The 20,589-nt window shown below is 37.2% G+C and overlaps 1 protein-coding gene across 3 annotated transcripts; it reads left to right on the top strand.

Moving 5' to 3' along the window:
- The first annotated feature begins 1,485 nt into the window (after positions 1 to 1,485).
- LOC132606710 (uncharacterized) lies at positions 1,486 to 10,020 on the top strand. Of its 3 annotated transcripts, none has more exons than XM_060320318.1 (9): positions 1,491 to 1,687; positions 2,494 to 3,134; positions 4,841 to 4,917; positions 5,080 to 5,248; positions 5,369 to 5,457; positions 5,589 to 5,753; positions 5,924 to 6,001; positions 9,161 to 9,264; positions 9,610 to 10,020. In XM_060320318.1, the coding sequence occupies exons 2-9, from the start codon at positions 2,516 to 2,518 to the stop codon at positions 9,713 to 9,715; spliced, it is 1,407 nt and encodes a 468-aa protein (XP_060176301.1). In that variant the 5' UTR covers positions 1,491 to 1,687; positions 2,494 to 2,515; the 3' UTR covers positions 9,716 to 10,020. The 3 variants fall into 3 exon arrangements, with proteins under 3 accessions (XP_060176304.1, XP_060176301.1, XP_060176302.1); XM_060320319.1 differs by having other exon boundaries at positions 1,491 to 1,691; XM_060320321.1 differs by lacking the exons at positions 9,161 to 9,264; positions 9,610 to 10,020 and adding an exon at positions 6,411 to 7,099 and having other exon boundaries at positions 1,486 to 1,687.
- Positions 10,021 to 20,589: the final 10,569 nt, after the last annotated feature.

Raw genomic sequence — 20,589 nt, 5'->3', positions numbered from 1 at the left:
TATTCTATGTTATCTGTGTCGCTTGCGTTACTTCATTTCCATATCGCTTTGAATCTCTTAGCCGTATCTGACCTGTTTTTATGTTTTTATTGAGTCGAGGGTCTCTCGGAAACAGCCATCCTACCTTGGTAGGAGTAAGGTCTGCGTACACTCTACCCTCCCCAGACCCCACGTTGTGGGATTTCACTGGGTTGTTGTTGTTGTTGTTGTAGTGTCAAACATATGATTATTAATTAATATATTTTCAAGAAACAATATGTTATTAAAAACAAATATAATATCATTTATAAAGGCACGTATCTTTTAAATATTAATTTTAATTTTTTTATAATTAAATTTTACTTTTAAATTAAACTAACTGTGTAATTACACTTGTGCAATCAAACAGCATGCTTGTAATCATACTGTAATTACATTATGACAAACAAAGCGATCGTTATAATTATAATACTTTGTAATTACTAGGCTGTATAATTACTACCCTAGTAATTACACCATTTCAATTACCAAGTGGCTTTCCAAATAGACCCTTAATGATATTGAGCCTATGATAGATGCAAACGCTAGTTTTTTTTTTCATCGATACACACGCTAGTTAAAGTATATTAAAATAAAGATATTTTGGCAACTCTAAGAGGCCGGTAAATGTATCTGGCCTTATTTAATTCTAGAGTTTATATTGTACACTCATTAGTCGCTCTATCACAACATTTCTGATCATACTATGAAATGCAATTTGCTGTTTCTCGTATCAAACATCTAGGATGAATTTTAGGTTTAGATTTTTAATAATCTATCTAAGATATTTAAATTCTATAACTCTATAAGGAATAAATAACCCAACGTTACTCAAATCCAATTGACTGACTTTGAATGAATTTTGAAAAATTTCCACCAACTATTGTTGAAATAATTCACGTAATATTAAATTGACAACCACTTGGAAATAGTTGAGGAGGAAATTGACTTTCATCCTCAATAATCTGACCAATGACTTGATTGTTTTTAGAAAACTATACACTTTAGATGGAATTTTAACTTATATTCAGAAATGATTATCATTTTTGAAAAAAAAAAAACTAATTCGAGTTTTTATTAAACTAATTTCTACAATAATTACAAGAGTTGTGATGAGATGGATTAATTTTTTCACCTTAATCAGAGTTCTCAGGTTCGAGCACTGAATATAAAAAAAAAAAATTATGTTAAAAAGTACTTTTCCTTAAGTAAATCTTACACGATGTAAATCTAAATTAATCAAATACTTGATGTGAAAAAAATTATGTTCCTTAGTACGCCTTACACAATATAAATCCAAATTAATGGGACAAAGGCAAGTGCTAACGCCGTGTGGGAACCGAAATAATTAATTAGAGAGTTTGACAGTTACATAAAAATGTATTACCCACCAAATTTATGTGATTGTTTAGCATCTCTCCTTTCTGGCTCACATCCCTTTTCCAAAGAGCCAGAAAAACCAAGAGAGAAAAAAACATCAGATTCCCCCCCCCCCCCCCCACCCCCACGCCCCACATAACATTGTAATTTTCAATACGTCGATTCTTTTTGATTTTTCTTAAAGACGCGTTGACTGTAAGGATAAAGTGTTAATTAGGGTTTGCTAATTGGGAGGATTAATTATCCGTTTGATCGGATTAGCTTCTTCCACGGCGTTTCCATATCGAAGGTAAGTAAGTAATCAACAAAACTATTATTTATTTACTCCCGCTTTTGTGACACCTTTGGAATTTCGAGAGTTTTTCTTTGATTTTATATATCTTCTTATTATTGTGATTTATGGTATTTCTTAGGTAGTTTTAATATATAAACAAGTAACTTAAAGATTTTATGTGATCAAAATTAATCCTTACTGTGATCAACAAAAGAAATCCGGTTTCTTTTATTTACTATTTATCAAGGTTCTTTTTGTAATGATGATTATGCTTATTAGCGTTTGTTCCTGCTTTTGTTCCGTTGGAGCTTATGAATTGTCTAATTTTTATTATGTGATTTTGGGTTAGGGTTGGAGCTTATGAATGTCACTAAAATACTATCCGGTTTTTCTTTTGGGCCCATTTGGCTACGGAATCTTTGAGTATTTGAAAAAAAGAAGAAGTAGTTTTTGTTTTCAAAATGAAAAATTCATTTTGGAAATTGGAGTTGTGTTTGGCCATGAATACAAATTGGAGTTGTTTTTTGAATTCTTGTGAGTGATTTGGAGTGAAAAAAGTAAAAACCACTTTTTGGTATTTTTCAAATTCCTGAATTCAACTTGAAGTTGAATTTCTAGGAATCTTCCGGAACTTTATGACAAACATGATTTCCGGAATTCAATTCCGGAAAAAAGTTGAATACAGTCATGGCCAAACAGCCACGTATTTATTTATAAAATTTTCAAGGTTCTTTTTGTTTTTGGGCATTTAGTTTAGGATAATGATTATCTTTTTTAGTTTTTCGAGCTTATGAACTGTCTAATTTTATTATGTGATGTAGGGTTGGGTCTAGGGTTAGGGCGATGCGAATGGAAGCGTCCGGTGCAAATTCGGACGCACACAGAGGTATTTCTTCATCGAGTAGTAACAATATTGGTAATTCTAGAAGGCATGGAGTACAATTATCTGCTGCTAATTTATTGCGTTCGCCATTATCCACGCTGTTGGAATATTCTGGAATTCTAAGGACAAGATCAAGTAATTCAGAATCGGATAGTTTGATAAACAGTGGGGTCACTTCTAGCTACCGCGATCAATTTCAGCCCCGCGTGGATGATGCTGGGGCATCACCAGCTTCTGCCGGTGGCTCCGGTGAAGTTTCCATTCGGATTATCGGTGCTGGCGAGCAGGATGGGCCACTGAGGGAAGCGGATGGGCAAAATGATGTTTTGGGGAGGCCAATTTCGAGGTCGGGGTCTGCAGCTTCGGTGGGAGCATTGGAGAGTCAAACGGGTGATAGAGGGGCGGGAGATGGAGTCTCGCAGCAGGTGAATGGAAACGCTGATACAGGGCCTACAGATGCTAATAATAGGGAGCCTTCTTACCAAAGATACGATATACAACAAGCTGCAAGGTGGATCGAGCAAATTATTCCGTTCTCTTTGCTTTTGTTGATTGTTTTCATTCGACAGCATTTGCAAGGTACTGATGTTTCCTCTCCGTTGTAACTATGTGATTTTCACTTGAAATTGTTCATCACAGTTCTTGCTTGTACTTCTATCTATTTCATGTATTTAATGATGCCTGTTTGGGTTTTCCGTTATTTTTTTTCTTTGACTGTCAACTAGCCAGAACCTTATCACTGCTATTGTCACTACAATGGCTATTCTGCCTTGCTTAAGTGGCACAGAACCAAGTTGCTTATATGTATCAGCCAACTATATTTCCCACAGGATTAGGCCAAATTATGAGGCTCGTGAGCTCTTTGAAAATGATGACATTGAATAGTAAATGTAGTGGCCAAAATTATGATAAATTTTCAAGGAATCATTATAGATGGATGTTGTAGTGATTTTATTAGGAAACTAATAATAACTAAAGGAAACGAGTCACAAAAATAAATTTAGAAACTTAAATTGCATCTCTGTATCTGCTTGGAAATTCAAGGTGATAATTGAACCTGATTGAGATGGTTTTACTTTGGTGCGTTCGGTATGGAGGAGAATGTTTTCCGTGGAAAACGTCTTCTTGGAAAATATTTGCAGGAAAATAAGTGAGTTTCTTATTTATTTCTTGTGTTTGGTGTGTAAGCAAAAAATATTATCCTAAAAGCATTTATATATAATCTAGACAATACTATGGGAGGAGGTGAGGGTAAGGGTAGGCGTGTCAGGTGGGGATGGGGGCTATGGGGCTGGGGTTAAGATGAGGTGTGTTGGAGGGTCGGGAGGACACAATCAATGTGAAATTCCACTTATGGAACTTGTTTTCCCTACTTAATTCCTCATTTTTAAGGAACTTGTTTTCCTAGAGAAAATGTTTTCCAAAAATCTTGACTAACCGAACATGAGAAAATTGGAAAACATTTTCTAGAATATATTTTCCTCCGTACTGAACACACCCTATATGTTTACTTAATTGCAGATTTTTCAATTGTAGTAATCATTAAATAGTCTTGGTGGTTAAAGCTTACTTTTTCTTGCGCTATTTTTTGATTGTTTTATGAGTACTTTTTCTTGCCTTACGTATGCACGTGTATACATATTTTTTTTTTCCATGAAGGACTTCTTCTTGCGTTTTTCTTTCACTAAGGCACGGACTATAATTGCATTTTCTCTTATAGGATCAGGTGTTTGTCTATGCTTTTTGCATTTGACAACATTGGAGTCATACAGTTTGCTTATTGAATCTTTGTATTTAGTAGGATATCATACATGTATGGCTGTATGAATACTATATCCATTGGTGTTGTATTATATTTATAACGTTATTCTTTTAGTGCTGGATGCCTTCTGTTGTCTTTATTTTAAACTTTCAATTGAACATGACTGCAATTTTGTGCTTGGGACCTGCATAGTGTGTTAACCTAGTGAATTCTATAGAATGATAGCTCTTGCTACATAATGGACTACTTGGTCAAGGGGTTCACTTGTCTCTCCTCATCATCCCTGTCCTTTCATCTTGTGGCCTTCTCTCTACTTTCCTCTCAGTTTATTGCTTTTTCCTTCTTATCTTCTGTTACCTAAATATTTCTGTTTGGGGGAAATCATGGTATCTACATTTTTTTTTTTTGTGTTGAAAGTTTTGATGGCTATCAATTTTTCCCGTTCTGCATGTTTCAGGGTTACCATAATTTCCACAAGTTAGTATTTCTCAAATTGCTCTTTGGTTTGTGCATGAATCCACAGGTTTTTTTGTTACAATTTTGATTGCGGCTGTCATGTTCAAGTCAAATGATATTGTAAAGAAGCAGACTGCACTTAAGGTGATGTAAAATTCCCTAGCAACACACCCTCAACAAGGGAAAACAGAGAAAAAAAAAAGAAAAAAAGGAACTGATATGCTGATTACTCTTCCTGCCTTTTCTGCTTGATACTTTTCTCATACTAATAAGCAATGAAATTATTGATCTTCTTCTTCGTTGCAGGGTGAGAGGAGAATCTCTGTTCTGGTCGGCGTATGTCTTTTGTTCGGCGGTTATGTAATTGGGTTTTATTGGTGGTACCGTAATGAAGATCTTTTGTCTCCGTTGCTGATGCTTCCACCAAAGGCCATACCTCCTTTTTGGCATGCCATCTTCATGATCATGGTGAACGGTGTGTTCTTGTGAAGTTGTCCTTGTTAGAAATCTCTTGGTCAGCGTTTGGATTCCGATGTGTGAATAGTCTGAAATGATATCATGGAGTTGACTTCTTTCTCTTTGATTTCCTTGATAGATACTTTGGTCCGCCAAGCAGCAATGATCTTCAAATGTCTTCTTCTGATGTATTACAAGAATAGCAGGGGCCGTAACTACCGTAAGCAGGTGACAGCAGTTTAGATAGATTTATCCACCCTATCGTTTATGGAATATGCATTATCTCTTCCTTGCTCTGTGCTATATGTGTGTATAGAAAAGTGAAAAAGAAGCTTTCTGAGAAGTCATTTTCTTTACAGGGTCAATTGTTAACTTTGGTTGAGTACCTTCTACTGCTATATCGCGCTTTGCTCCCAGCTCCAGTTTGGTATCGTTTCTTTTTGAACAAGGAATATGGAAGCCTCTTTTCATCATTAATGACGGGGCTGTATTTAACTTTCAAGCTTACTTCTGTTGTCGAGAAGGTATATTTTTTTTTTAATGAGTGTACTTTCTTCGATGTCTTCTTTGTCCTTCAGTATCTTAATCATTCTTTCTTAGATAAGCCAGTATCTTAATCTTTCCAAATTTTAAGGGTCGATATTATCATTGTCCTAACCTAGCTTTCATCTGATCCTACCTTCATATTCCGCAGGTCCAATCCTTCTTTACAGCTTTGAAAGCACTGTCACGTAAGGAGATTCATTATGGAGTATATGCGACTTCTGAACAGGTAACATGGGTTCTTTTTATTTTTTATTTTTAATGAAGAAAAATAAAAATAACGTTTCCTAAAGTTTGGTGAAGATGTTTTTCACAAGAGAAGGTCATAATGCTACATAGAACTCGATTTTTCTAAAGTTTAGAACTCCTTATTCTCATACACAATAATTCCAAACTTAGAAACTTATCATCTGGTAATTTGGTATGTTTTCCTGCCTTACAGGAATGGCAGTTAGAATATCTAACTCGCTGATTCAAATATTAATTTCTTGTATGTGGAAAAAATTCCAGATTTAAAGCCCTTATCATATGAGTTTGCTTGAGGATTACATTGCTGTGCTGTTTACTGGAACATTACGTTTCATTTTGAATAAAATGGGGAAGAAAAACTTACTCCTAGTATGGTTATTTTTAATCAGGGTGTTGGAGAAGTTCCCTTCTGTTCTAGAATGGAAAAAAGAAGAAGCAGTTCATGCCTTGCTCTCTATCTTTTTTATGGGCAGGCAGCCACATATTCTAGTGTGCCCTAAAGTAACGCGGTATTTTGTCCCGGGCGGGGGGGGGGGTAGGTGGAGGTTGGGGGCAGTGAGATTATTTTGGCGGAAGAAACAAAAGATAGAAGAACTTTTTGAGTCAAAGGAGGAGATGAGATGAGGGAAAAGAAACCTTGGTAAGAAAGGGAAAGAAAGAAGTTAGAGAACGAGAGGAAGAAGAGGTGAAGATAAAAGATTGATTAATTTATATAGAACCATATATCATGATCTTTCTGAAAAAAGTACTATATAAAATGATTTATGGGCAATGCCAAACACTCTGAGAGAGTGGATGATCAGTCGGAAGAGCGTGAGAAGGAGGAGAAGACGAAGGGCATGGATATGGCACCACTAGCGGTAATGTGGGTTGTTTGGAGAGAGAAATAGGAGAGCTTTTGAAGGTGTAGAGCTGAGCTTCTCTTAGTTGAGGAGTAGTCTTTGTTCCCTTATTTTCTTTTGGTGCACACAAAACGTTCCTTGTTGTATAGATGAATGGGTGGAGTTTGTGGAGAATCATATCGTTTTGTAAATTCTCTACTCTTTTGTATATCTCTTATCTAAGGCCGTTGTGACCATGTTTATGAATGAAAATACATTTACTTGATAAAAAAACGATTCACAACTTCCAAATTACTTGACTAATTGCTTAAATTAAAATGGCCCATCATTAGCACCCAAGGGTGTGACCTATAGTGGTTAATGAAGTGGATTGAGAACCATGAAGTTTCAAATTCCAGTAGAGGCAAAACACTAGGTGATTTCTACCTCTCTATCCAAGTCTTGGTGGACAGAGTTACCGGGTACCTGTGCCTGTAGAGGCTAGCACCTAACTCATGGAATTAGTCGAGGTGCGTGCAAGCTGGTCTGGACACTACGATTATAAAAAAAATGGCCAATCATTAATATCATTTAATAGATCCCAAATGAGCTTCTCTATCCATTTTAAATTGATTTCTTGATTTGATTCGGCATGGTTATAAACAAAGACTTGAAAAGGTGAATTATTTTAGTATTTGTGGGGGAAGCATGCTGCCTATAGGGTTACATATAAAATATAATGTATTTTACATAGAATTTGGTTCTTGTCTTCTCGGACAAACTTTTTTCTCCATTAAATCTTTGAACCTGAAGTTCTCTTTCTAGAGAAGTGAATCTTTTTGGTGGTTTAAGAGGAAAAGTGGACATTCAATCCGGAACAGACATTGTATATTGTGTCATTTTTTTTTATAACCATGGTGTCCAGGTTAGCTTGCGCACCCCTCGACCAAATAATTCACTTAGTATTTTTGTCTCCGTTGAGATTTGAACCTGAAACGTCATGGTTCTCAACCCACTTCATTGACCACTAGGTAACACCCTTGAGTGCTTGTATACGATCTCCTTTATGAAAGTCTTGGCTGTTTAACTACTTAAAACTCATGATTATTTATAGATTTTAATGTAACTTTTCCAAAGTATTGATTGATATTATAAATAAATATTTTTTCTGTCACTTAAATATCAAAATTTATAATTTATGAGTGTATAAGATATGAAAGAGTCGATAATCTTTACATTTTAGTTTCATATACGTATGAAAAGGATGCACCTTATTAATATCACGTATAGGAATAGAATTAGGTGTACATAGCTATGCGTGAAATTTAGTGATTTAATTATTTATTGATGCAAATTTTCAACTTTCAGACTTGTCTTAGGATTTTCAACATTTTCAACTTGGAGACCCTGAAAAAATTGAATAACCTGAAAACAGGCAGCGAGTTGCTTTTTCTAGAGAACACGCTATAAATAACTTTATTTGGAAATTCTGGTTAAAAGAAGTGTCATCACTTTGGTTCATGATCTGGTTGGATCATTTGGTCAAATTACATCATGGAATTCTTCTCTTATATGGGGATACTACTGTAAATTGTAATTCATGCTTATTTCACATGAGCTAATTGTGTCAAACAAGATTTGCCTTTTGACTATGTTCACTTTGTCATTCATATTCTGGATTTCACTGCCTATAACTTGTTACAGTAGTAGGTTTATCTTCTTCCCCATATTTTGATTGGTAGTTTGTCTTCTTTCTCTCACAAAAGAACAAAAAAAACATGTTGAGCTGTGCACATCCTTCTCTTTTCTCGGGCTTGGCTGGGAGGTGCAAGTCCCTTTCCATTTAAAAAGATTTAAATCATCACATAGCCCATCATACTGAAGTATATAACCATCCCTTGCTTTCGGTGCCTTGCAAGTTGGGTCGAGTTCTCTGCGAACAATGATTTGGACAGGTTTGGGGACTTCCACGGAGGACTTGAAGTGTTAGGTTATCCAAAAAAGTAAAGAACAAAAGAGAAAAGAAAATACCTCAAATGTGTTAAACTTTGGAGTAACATTTGTATCCTGGAAGCTATTTTTCTTTAAAAACAGTATACAACGTAGTGCGTGAGGAGGTGTTGGAAAAACTCAAGTGCACTTGGTTTCTGTTGGGGAAAAGCTACCAGAGTTATTATGGTCTTTCAAAGATGAGAAAATCATCCTTGTAAAACGTATTCAGTAAAAAATTGATATGTAAACGAGTACGTCAAAGAAACTAACTGAACTGTTTGCTTGAAGTGTTTACTGAAGCTCTAGCGCGATGTGATTAATTTCAGGTCAATGCTGCTGGGGATCTCTGTGCTATTTGCCAGGAGAAAATGCATACGCCAATCTTACTACGTTGTAAACATATATTCTGCGAAGACTGTGTGTCTGAATGGTAAGTTATCTGCACTTCTCCTAGGCCATTTGTGCTTTGACCCACTTTAAGCATGACTCGTGCATGATAGTGTAACTTATATTAAAATGATGCGATCTTCCTTCTCTCAATAGTCACATATAGCTGTAAAAGTAATGAGCACAACACATAAACCATAAGATTGCAAATAGCATATGAATCATGCACAAGCAATATTTGATATCCCTTTCTTCAATTTCGTTGAGCTTATTTACGTTGAATTGGTCAGAGACTTAATTTCTTACGCCTAAGGCTAAGGTTGGCATCTCAACCAGCTTACATCATTCCCTTTTTTGGTTGCTTGATGGTTCTTATTTATTCTGCCAGGTTTGAGAGGGAAAGGACGTGCCCTCTGTGCAGGTCTTTAGTAAAACCTGCCGATCTAAAATCTTTTGGTGATGGTTCAACTAGTCTCTTTTTCCAATTATTCTAAAGAGATGGATGTCGATGAAAGGGAGTCTCTTCAAAGCTGCCAACTCACTACGAGCAGCTATAGCGGATCACCCATCCACGGAAAGCAGATTGACTCTTTAGATAACAGATCTATTGCCTCCAGAAAGTAGTAAATGGCTTAACACACTCTCTGAGGCCATTGTTTATAATGCAGTTCCACACAAGGAGCGGGCTATTGTTCATACGTCCGTGAGGAGAAAATGTTTGTATCATCAGTCCATTAGTCAACAGAATTCCCAATTGTACAATGTATGAAATAGTGTAGTAGTCATATTTATCTTTCTATCTCCATGGCCAGTTATACTTCACATCCTAAATGAACCTATAAAAGAACAATGTGTCATCCCCTAAAGCAAAGGTATGAGTTATTGCGCCCAATGTTGTTCATAAGTAAACAAGCTAGCATCTTTGATCTTAAAAACTCTCGCTACGATCTCTATTCACAGGAGAAATTGGCAACCAACCACTTTTGGGACCGTTAATCAAGATTTAGCGACAATCTCAAAACTATTAAACATTTATCCACTTTATAATGCGGATACAATGATACTTTTCACTCATTGTACTCTTTTAAAACTTCATAATTGTGTCTTGGAGTTCTAACAAGCCTTTCAATTAAAATTGCATCAGAAAATTTTACGTCAAAAATTGGATTGGAACTTCAACATAATACGGATTTTCACCTTTAAAAATTTGCAACTGCAGCAGAGAGTGTTGGAACTCCAGCTTAGTGTGGTGAATTTTCACTTGCAAAAGTTTCGAACTCCAGGAACGTGTGCTGAAGTTCAACTTGCAAAGTTTTAAACTATGGCACCATGCCCGGGAGTCGTTTTGTATTTTAGCTAGCGATATTTTTGTCCAAATGTTTTTTTCACATTAAAAAGTGGCTACTTTCTAATTACATTTGAAATGATGGTTAAACTTTGATTGCTAACTTAAAAACTGGTCATTCCATCCCTTATGTTGGAAGCAAAACTTCAATAAAAGGCTTTAAGCTTTTTGTTTAGTTATATTAGAGATCTATTTTTCTAGCCTTTTGATATGCAAAGTTATTAAAAAATTATAATTGATTTTTTCTAATAGTTCTTTCTCAAATTTTAATATATCTAATCTACTTAATCTACCTTGAGACATATTTTCCAATTTAGGATTTTTATTGTTTTGTTAAAAAGTTATCGAGGCTCTTTTTTGGGATTGTGTTACAGTTTTTCATCCTCTTTTTTGAGTTTTGAATAATCGAATTCTTGTTTTTAATTGATATATTTAAATACAGGGAAAAGGGCCAAATATACCCCTCTACTTTATTTTATTAGCCAACTTTGTCCTCCGTTAGTGATAGTGAGCAAAAATACCCTTGCCGTCTACAAAATTTACACCTATACCCTCAATTGGATGGAAAACCCCAAATCCCATAAAATTACTCGTTTCAATTAAAATTACCCGACCTGCCTCTTTTAACCCGCTTGCGACCCTACCCTCACTGTTGCTTGCTCCATAGCCATCATCGTCGGCGAGCTTGTGACACCGGAGCTCCGGCGAGCTCCAGCCACCATCACATCACTGCAATATGTGAAGTGTTTCAATCAGTACAAGAACCGTCAATGGAGCTCCGGTGTCACGAGCTCGCCGGCAGTGATGGCTATGGAGCAAGCAACAGTGAGGGAGAGGAGATGGAAGTCTAGGTCGCGGGTGGGTTAAAAGAGGGGGGGGGGGGGGGGGCGGTTAATTTTAATTGAAATCGGGTAATTTTATGGGATTTGGGGTTTTCCATCCAATTAAGGGTATAGGCGTAAGCTTTGTAGACGACAGGGGTATTTTTGTTTACTATCATTAACGGAGGATAAAGTTGGCTAATAAAACAAAATAGAGGGTTATATTTGACCCTTTTCCCTTAAATATAACGTAAATAACTAAAAAAATAATATAAACCTTTATATTGTATGACAAGGAGCTATTAGCATTAGTCATGACAGTAAATAAATGGAACATGTATATGACTGGCAAACCTTTTATAGTGAAGACAAACCAAAAGGCTCTTAAATTTCTTCTTGAGCAGAAGTTGCATACAGGACCACAGTTAAATTGGATATTAAACATATGCAGTATAATTTCATCATTGAATATAAGAAGGGAAAATAATGCAAGGTTGCAGAAGTCTTATCTAGGTTGCCCTTGGCAAAATTAGCTACTCTTAATGTATTAACCAAGTATGCTCACTTCATAGAGATTTTTCATACTTATTTAGTTACTGTTATTGCCAAGCTATTCATGAAGTATGTGTATAAACTGCATGATATGTCAAAAGATATAGTTAAAGATAGGGACCCCATCTTTACAAATAAAATATGGTAGGGGTTGTTTTCCATGTTACGTATGTTGTGGTCACTCTTACTACGTCTACAAATTATCGCCCTCAAAGTGATGGGTAAATAGAGATGATCAACATGTGTTTGAAAATCTGCCTAAGGTGTTTCTGATCTAATTTCAAGTAGATTGATTTTCTTATTTAGCAACAGCAGAATGATGGTATAATATCTACTTTCACCTTTCAATACAAACTACACCTTTGTTTACTCCGGATTTAGATAATCAATTAAAATTGTAGGTGAGGTATAGAATATGTCTACTTGAAATTAAAATTGTAGGTGAGGTATGTGGCTATATCTTGTACCTATTTGATAGAGAGAAGAAATATAAGAATATGCTATAAAGGAGCAACTGATGATCAATGGTTAGCTATAGACTCATGTATCTACTAGTACATGAGCGTTATTTGATTTGAGAAACATAAGAAATAAGCACAACAAATACGGATCAAATCTGATGTATGAGAGGGAGATTTTGTATATATATTGCTATTACAAGAGTTCTTGGAAATGTAGAAGCCAACCCCCTAAGAGGAGGACAATGTCTCTTATTTATAGTAGTGCCCCATGGGCTTCACACAACATGAATAATAGAATAATAAAATAATAATGAAAAAGCTCTGAGTTGGGTTAGGTTGGATTAGGTGGACCCTACGGTCTGACACCCGTACGATTGGCAGTTGAACATAGCAGGACGTCATCGACGCTTGGCAACCGCGCTATGGATCTCCCGGACCACTGGCCACGACCAAACGGACATACGGCCTCGAACAACCGGTCATGAAAGAACCGGACCAAATGATGCCCTTCCTTTGCTTCGGTCCAAGCGTTTCCCCGGTTCAGAACGGGAGCCTTCATGCACGTTCTTGTCCCTTTCTTCCCTCGGCCTTCGGTCTCACCGGTTTAACATATACCCGGTTTTTACCGTATACAAATAGTCCCCATACTTTCTGGATCGTAGATTTGTCGGAGTGACGGGGAGTGGATGAATCACTGAACCGGTGACTCCCTTTGTCCGTCGTTATCTTTTCGTTTTTGGCGGGAACAGTTGCGCCACGTTCTTCTGCCATCGGCCACGTGTCTTATCCTGGATGGTCCGCTCTGACAACTGCACGTCGTTTCAAGTCATTCCTCATTAATTATGGGGCACGTGGCGCTCCCCGGTTGGCTGGGGAATCGTAACCGTCATAGCCCTTACCTATATAAGGCCTTTTCACCTCTTCATTCTAACATTTTTACGATCCATTCCTTCTTCATTTTCACTCTTTACTGCACTTCTTCATCTTCACCGTATATAGTTATCCTCCATAGCAAGTTTGCTTTCGATCCATCGCTTATATCACATAAAAAGAAACAACCTTGTTACCATCTTTGCTAACTGCTCTTGCACGAGTGTCGCTGCTTCTTACTCTGTCATTCCTTGAATCGTCTGTTCCCTTACTCTTTTTTAACTCCCTTTCTGAATCCACTCAACTTCTTCTTTCCATATTTTCAAAATGTCTGAGACCACTTCCCATGATATTCCCTCGGTTTCATCCCAAGGAACCGAGCCTGCATCTCCGGCTAAAGCAAAAAGCACTGTTACGTCCCGTATTTTTATACATTGGGACAACCCGGATTAACTATGACAATTAAGGGCCAAGACTCTTTCGGGATTTGAAGTCGGGAATTTTGACCATTTGATTTTATTTTGAGGCATAAGTTGAATATGAAATTGATGGCATGAACACTTAGGAAAAATTGGGACCACAATTCATAAAATTGGAATTAAAAATCTTGCCCAAAAATGGCCTTGTAGCCGTGTGGTCCACAAAAAGGTCCCACACATTGTGTGGCCAATTTTAATTGGTCCAACACATTGTGTGGGCCAAAGATTTGTAGAGATATTTGTGGACTTAAAAGATGAAGAACCAAGTCATCTTTATTCATTTTTCCCACACTTAGAACAAATAGCAAGAAGGAGAAAAACCCCTCCAACCTCACGGCTTGGAATATGGAAAATCAAGTCCAAATTTTGCCTCTCCAAAATTAATTCTTTGGTACAAACCCACTAATTAGAGGTCCCTAAGTAACGTGGAAGTGTCGTTGGAGCGATCAAGCCATCAAATTTGTGGATTTCAAACCCTAGCCTAATGGTGGAGTAAAGAAGAAAGGTAAAAATTTCTCTTGTTTTATGAGTTGTGAATGTTTTGTGCACAATGTAGTATGTTAATATGGATGAAAATCATGAGATATAATATGTTGGAAGTGGGTTATGTTATGGGTGTGTGAGCCGTGTGTGGGGTATATGTGGGTGTGTATATGGGTGTGGAAAATGGAATTGATGAATTAATTCTTGTATCATGTAAATTGTTGTAGAGTGAAGAAATAAATTAGAACCATCTAAATGTGTATATGTATATATATGTGGGTGTGGCCGTATATATATGGTCCCAAATGTTTGGCAAAGAATGAATTAATATCGCTTAGCGTCGAAATGGTTATTGTGATGACTTCTATGTAGGAAATGAGAATTAATGTCCCGAATTGATATAGTAAGCGTTGCGGACTGATTTGGAGAACTTTGTGCATTTAATGTAATCTTTATATATGAGGACCATTAACATATGTATATGGGTAGTGTGGACGAATGTGAGTCCTATAATGTGTCGAAGATCGCATCACTATCGCTTAGTATTTTAGTTATCGTCGATATGAACTCTAGTTGGAAATGAGCATCTAATGACTTAAGATTGATGTTGAGATTGCGCGGGCTGTTTTGAGGCTTATTGTGCGTTGATGTAATTTGTATATTTAATGAAAATGATATCGTTATATTGTGGATTGTGATACAAAACATGACGTGAAAATGAGAAATGTTTAAAGGGGGCAGTTCACGGTTTTAGGGGCTGTTTCGGCCAGATTTGAAAAAAAAAATGTTGGATCGTTGGAAATATTATGTGAATCGTTTAGAATGTCCTTGAATATTGTTGGTAAAGATTCGGGTTGATAATTGAATGTATGAGCTATATTGTGGCTTGAATGTAAGCCGTTGAAACAAATATTATGAATGTTGTCGAATGATGTAAAAGAGAGTATTAATGCAATATTGCCTTTCGGATTGATTGTCGATGTTGCTAGGTTGGTTGTTGTTGATTTTGAGCGAGTTAAATTCTCGGGATGGCCTATTTACAGGGGAAATGCTGCCGAATTTTCTGTAGAATTTAATGATTAGTTGGAATAAATGGCTTAAGTGCCTATGTTTAATATTGGATATTCGTTGGCATATTTGTAGACCTTGGGGAGCCCGAGGCGTAGATTGGGATTGACTTTAGGTTGGCTATCTTGGAGTGCGTACGAGGTATGTAAAGTAACCTCCTTTCTTTTGGGCATGTCTTAGTTTTACATAGGCTAGATTAGAGCCTTAAGGAAATTCCCAATTCAAAATCCGAGCATGTTATGGTCCGTATATGTTCCTTGGCACTCTTATGTATGATTTGATGAAATATGAACCCTTATGTCTTTGAAATAATCGCTTTCCGAATTTTGCATAAAAGGGTTCACTTTAAAGAAGTTCGTAATTTTTGGAATGCCATATCTTGCACAAATATGCTCGGATTACTCCAATATTTTTGTAGAAGTCTATATGACACATGATATGTATGTTTTCCGTAGGTGGGCCCGACTCGGGTCAATACCCGTCCGTGGGTCCCGCGACTTTCCCTTATGTAATTCGGAAATTTTTTGAAAGAATTTGTTATGATTATTATTTCGAAATTCAAGTATGATCATTTTGCTTATGTTTGAATTTATGATAATGATTTTATGCATATGACTACTCACGACTCTACTCGTGCATTCTGTTATTCCTTCGCCGAGTCCCGGGCCGGTTCTGTTGTCGTGCGCACTTTGTTATACTCCGGAGTTATGCTGTGTTTATGGTTCACCGAGCTACTCGCAAAAGATGGTCGGGTTCCACTTATATTTGGTGTTATGTTGTGTATGGCGTTATGCGGTGATGTGATATGTGACGGGGATACGGAGATTTGAAACTTTCTGGTGTTATGCTGTGTTATGGCGCCATCGACGGGCGGGCGACCATATTCTTCTGTACCCTATGCATGACTTACATGTTTGAAACTAAACATTTTGATATGATTGGATTTGCACTTATGTTCGGCACTTCTGTTTCGTTTATGTCTCAGGTTTGATTTCTGTATATTCTGCTTTGCATACTCAGTACATATTTCGTACTGACCCCCATTCTTCGGGGGCTGCGTTTCATGCCCGCAGGTACAGACGCACAGTTTGGTGATTCACCAGTTTAGGACATCCCCTTCTGCTGGTTGGAGTGCTCTTCTCATTTCAAAGCATATATGTTGGTATATTTGTCGCTGAGTATGTACATATTTGTTCAGGGGTACGGCGGGGCCCTGTCCCGCCATATGTTTTGATCGGTATGTTTAGAGGTCTGTAGACGTATTTGTGGGTGTGTGTGCCTACTTCTGTACAGTTGTGTTTATATGGTTCTATTCGTTATGGCAGCCTTGTCGGCGTGCATTTGTATATGTGTTTTGGGCCGTTGTGCCATTTGATAGCCTTGTCGGCTTTTGACATATTTGACAGCCTTGTCGGCTTTTGACATATTTGATAGCCTTGCCGGCTTTTTGATATATGTGCATATGTTCGGCGATGCATATTCCGCCGCCTCTTCTGATTCTGATATAATGTTTTGTACGCGCAATCGCGCAAGATAATATTCGTTCTCAACTCTGTTTAAAACAAAAATGATGAATATGAAATCCGTATTAAGCTTTGCTATGATGATTTAGTTTGTATGTCCGTTTGGGTGCCCAAGTAGGGCACCAGTCGCGGCCCACGGGGCTGGGTCGTGACAGAAGTGGTATCAGAGCAGTTCGTCCTTGGAATGTCTACAGACCGTGTCTAGTAGAGTCCTGTTTATCGGTGTGTTGTGCACCACATCGATAAACAGGAGGCTACAGGACATTTAGGATGTTACCTTTCTTTGAATCTTAGATCGTGCGATAGAGCCAGCCGTAGGAAATGAATCTCTTTCTACTAACCTTTAATTTCAGCTGGAGGACGGTATCGACGTAGGAAAGTGACCGATGATATTGGAAGCTATACCGTACACAAGTAAGAAATGCTATGAAAGATGTATGTCAGGGAAGCTATTTGAAGTAGGATGGAAATATAAAGTTGAAGATTGGAAAGAAAAATAAACAGGAAGTTGCCTCCGATGCCGTTTGAGTTAGGCATGTGAGGTAAACCTCGACATTTTCATACTTTTTATTGAAATTGTTAGCCCTGTGTGGCTATGATACGATGTGATATGATGATATAAATACGTATATGTGTTGGCCCTGTGAGGCATGGTTGGTATTTCCTGTGTACAGGTTTTGGAATAGTAAGAAATACAGAGGAACCTCTGCCCAAATTTTTCCAGAAATATAAAAAGGAGATCGAGATATGAGTTCTTAGTATGTCTTGAAAGTTGATACCGATAGGGTAATCTATTATGTTGGATTAAAGTTAAGAGATACCCTCCATGGCATTCGTAAGAAGCATTATCCTTGATTGGGAAATTTTATTTCGAGAAAGCATATAAGAGTAGCAAATTCGTAATTTATTTAAACGGACCAGAATATGTTCCAACCACATGTTGCTTCAGAAAAGCTTATGTGAAAGGCAAAAATGTCCAACGATTAAGTTCGGTTCATTTGAAGAATACTAAATGTATAACAGGCAGTTGGGAATTAAATGGTTCGCTTATGACTCAAAAGAAATATATATATATATATATATATATATATGGAGGTAATTATGTGAATTAAGTACTAAAGGATTTCGCGATGTTCGTCGGATTCTAGTGTTCTTTTGCGGGTGGTTGGAGAATGCTTTACAGTAGTATTTTATCAGTCTTCATCGACTAATTGGAGATGGAATTTGTGGAATAAAAACTTAAAGCTGTGGGCTGTTTAAAATTATATATGTATATGCATGAGGAGAAAAATATTGAGGATTTATAGGGGGCGACACAGTGACTATATAGTCCGAAAAGTAAAAGAATTCTCTCTAGATCGGGGTGGGACCCGCTACGAGAACGTTTTGAAAATATGTAAGACCCCGATTTGCCTTAAATTATGTGATAAAGGTTGTGCGGGGAAATTGATGCAATTATACCGGCCTTAACGCGTCTAAATGCATTAAAGTTGTAAGGTTAAGCGTGCCAGGGCCAGAGCAATTCTGGGATGGGTGACCCCCTGGGAAATGTTCAAAAAATTTCGCAAATATGGATACAAGAGACGAATAGGAAATTTGGAGTAACCTAAAAGGAAATTAGGGTACGTGGAATGATTAGAAACTTTATAAAGGTCGCGTGGGCTGAGACGGATTAGATTAGTGAAAAAGAAGAAAGAGCAATGCAGCTCTAGAATTAGAGTGAGTTTGAACAAATGATTGCAGATGTCTTGTGAAAGAAATGACAGTGATATATATGTATGTATAGGACCCCCATTTATGATTTTGCCGATCGATTGGCGAACCTTAATAGACAGCGTTATAATATATGGGAGACATTAACAGAATAGAATTTATGAGACGAAGTGAAAGGTATGATACAGATGTTACGAGATAAACAGATATTGATTTTGCTATGGGTTGAGATTGGAAGATGCTAATACGACGATATTTTGGAAAGAAAAGAGAATAATTGAGTGGAAGGTAAGGAGACCAAAGTGTTAAAAAAAAAAAAAGGTAAACCGTAAGAAACGTAATTAAGCAGAGCTTCTAAAAGAGTCGACGGGCAAAGCACGAAATTACTTGCAAAAAACGAACCGGAATGTAATAATGTAGGGCAAAAGAAAAACCTATGGCATGGAATGATGAATCATGCGAATATTAAGTAATTTGACTATCGAGAAAATAGAACGACGGATAAGGAACGGGTATGAAGGAAGGATATGATTATTAAAGGATAAATTGCTATATTAATTAAATTATTCGAGTGCCAGCTATCAGATAAGATTTGTACTATATGATTGAGAATTTCATCACTTCGTGATTTTGTTAAGATCTCGTACGAAGATAATCAAGTTATAAATTATAAAGGGAAAACATGGATACGGTATAAGCACAACCCCAAAAGAGGATGAGCGGATGAAAGTGAAGTAAAGTAAGTAGAAATAGAAACAATTGACACACAGAAGATTGAAACGATAGAAAGTTGGCCTAGGTCTTCGACATAGACCGAGATACACAGTTTTCGGGGATTAGCCAGGTATTACAGAAAAATTTGTGAAGGACTTTGCTTCTTCTACGGCACTATTAGCGAAGCTAACTCAGAAGGCCGTGGAATTTCAGGGAACCGGTACGTGTGAATGCAGTTTCCAGTACTGGAGGGAAAAATTAATTACAGCTCTAGTTCTCGCTCTTCCCGAGAGGCCAGTCGGGTATGTTACTTATTATGATGCTTTCGGTATTGGGATAGGTTATGAATTAGTGCAGCACGGTTGAGTTATGGCCTAGGCCCCCCAGCAGTTTAAATCGCACGAGAGAAATTATCCCATACATAACCTGGAATTAGCCGCGGCGATTCATGTTTTGAGAATGTGGCGGCATTACTTACACAGGGTCCACGCTGATATTTATACGGACCATAAGAGCCCCAGTATAGTTTTAAGCAAAAAGGGAGCTAAATTTGCGACATAAATGACTTGAATTATTGAAAGATTATAATGTCGATATTCTGTGTCATCCTGGAAAAGCCAATGTGGTAGCTAATGCACTTAGCCGTAAGTCCATCGGCAGTTTGACTGATGTACAGTTTGATGAGAAAGAATTGGTTCGTAGAAATTTATCAGTTAGCTAGCCTTGGAGTCCGTTTGGTCGATCCTGGAGATATTGGGATTTTGTTCGAGAAGTTCCTGAATCGTCGAGTATAGAAGAGGTAGAACAGCATCAGTTTGAGGATCCTATCCTTGTACAGTACAAAGATACGACCTTTGATAAAGAAAAGACTTAGTTTGAAATTTCGTCTGAACGGGGTATTAATATACGGAGGTAGATTATGTGTGTCCGACGTTGCAAGGTTATGATGATCAATTATGGGCGAAGCACAAAATGTTCGGCATTCTGAATCCACAAAAATGTATCATGATCTTAAATATTTATGCTGATGGGATGGTATGAAAAATGGACACTGCAAAGTTCGTTGGCCAATGCCCAAACTGTCAGTAAGTCAAGATCGAGTATCAAAGGCCCGGCAGATTGCTTCGGGAACTAGAAATTTCAGTTTGGAAACGAGGAACGATTCGCGTGAACTTCCTTATAGGCTTACCGCGCGCCCAACGCGGATACTATTCTATTCGGAGAATTGTTGATAGATTAATGAAATCAGCCCATTTTCCTCCAGTCAGGACTACTTATTCGGCTGAAGGTTATGACATAGTGTATATTAATGAGATAATAAGACTTCACGGGATTCCTA

The sequence above is a fragment of the Lycium barbarum genome, chromosome 8 (assembly GCF_019175385.1).
Source record: "Lycium barbarum isolate Lr01 chromosome 8, ASM1917538v2, whole genome shotgun sequence".
NCBI lineage: Eukaryota > Viridiplantae > Streptophyta > Magnoliopsida > Solanales > Solanaceae > Lycium > Lycium barbarum.
This window is presented reverse-complemented; position numbering and strand designations above follow the sequence as displayed.

Bases quoted from the DNA above. Each gene is read 5' to 3' on its own strand.
- LOC132606710 (XM_060320318.1), top strand. From the start codon at position 2,516: ATGCGAATGGAAGCGTCCGGTGCAAATTCGGACGCACACAGAGGTATT. The intron at 4,918-5,079 runs GTGATGTAAAAT...TCTTCGTTGCAG, and splicing joins AGAAGCAGACTGCACTTAAG to GGTGAGAGGAGAATCTCTGT. The intron at 5,249-5,368 runs GTGTGTTCTTGT...TTTCCTTGATAG, and splicing joins CTTCATGATCATGGTGAACG to ATACTTTGGTCCGCCAAGCA.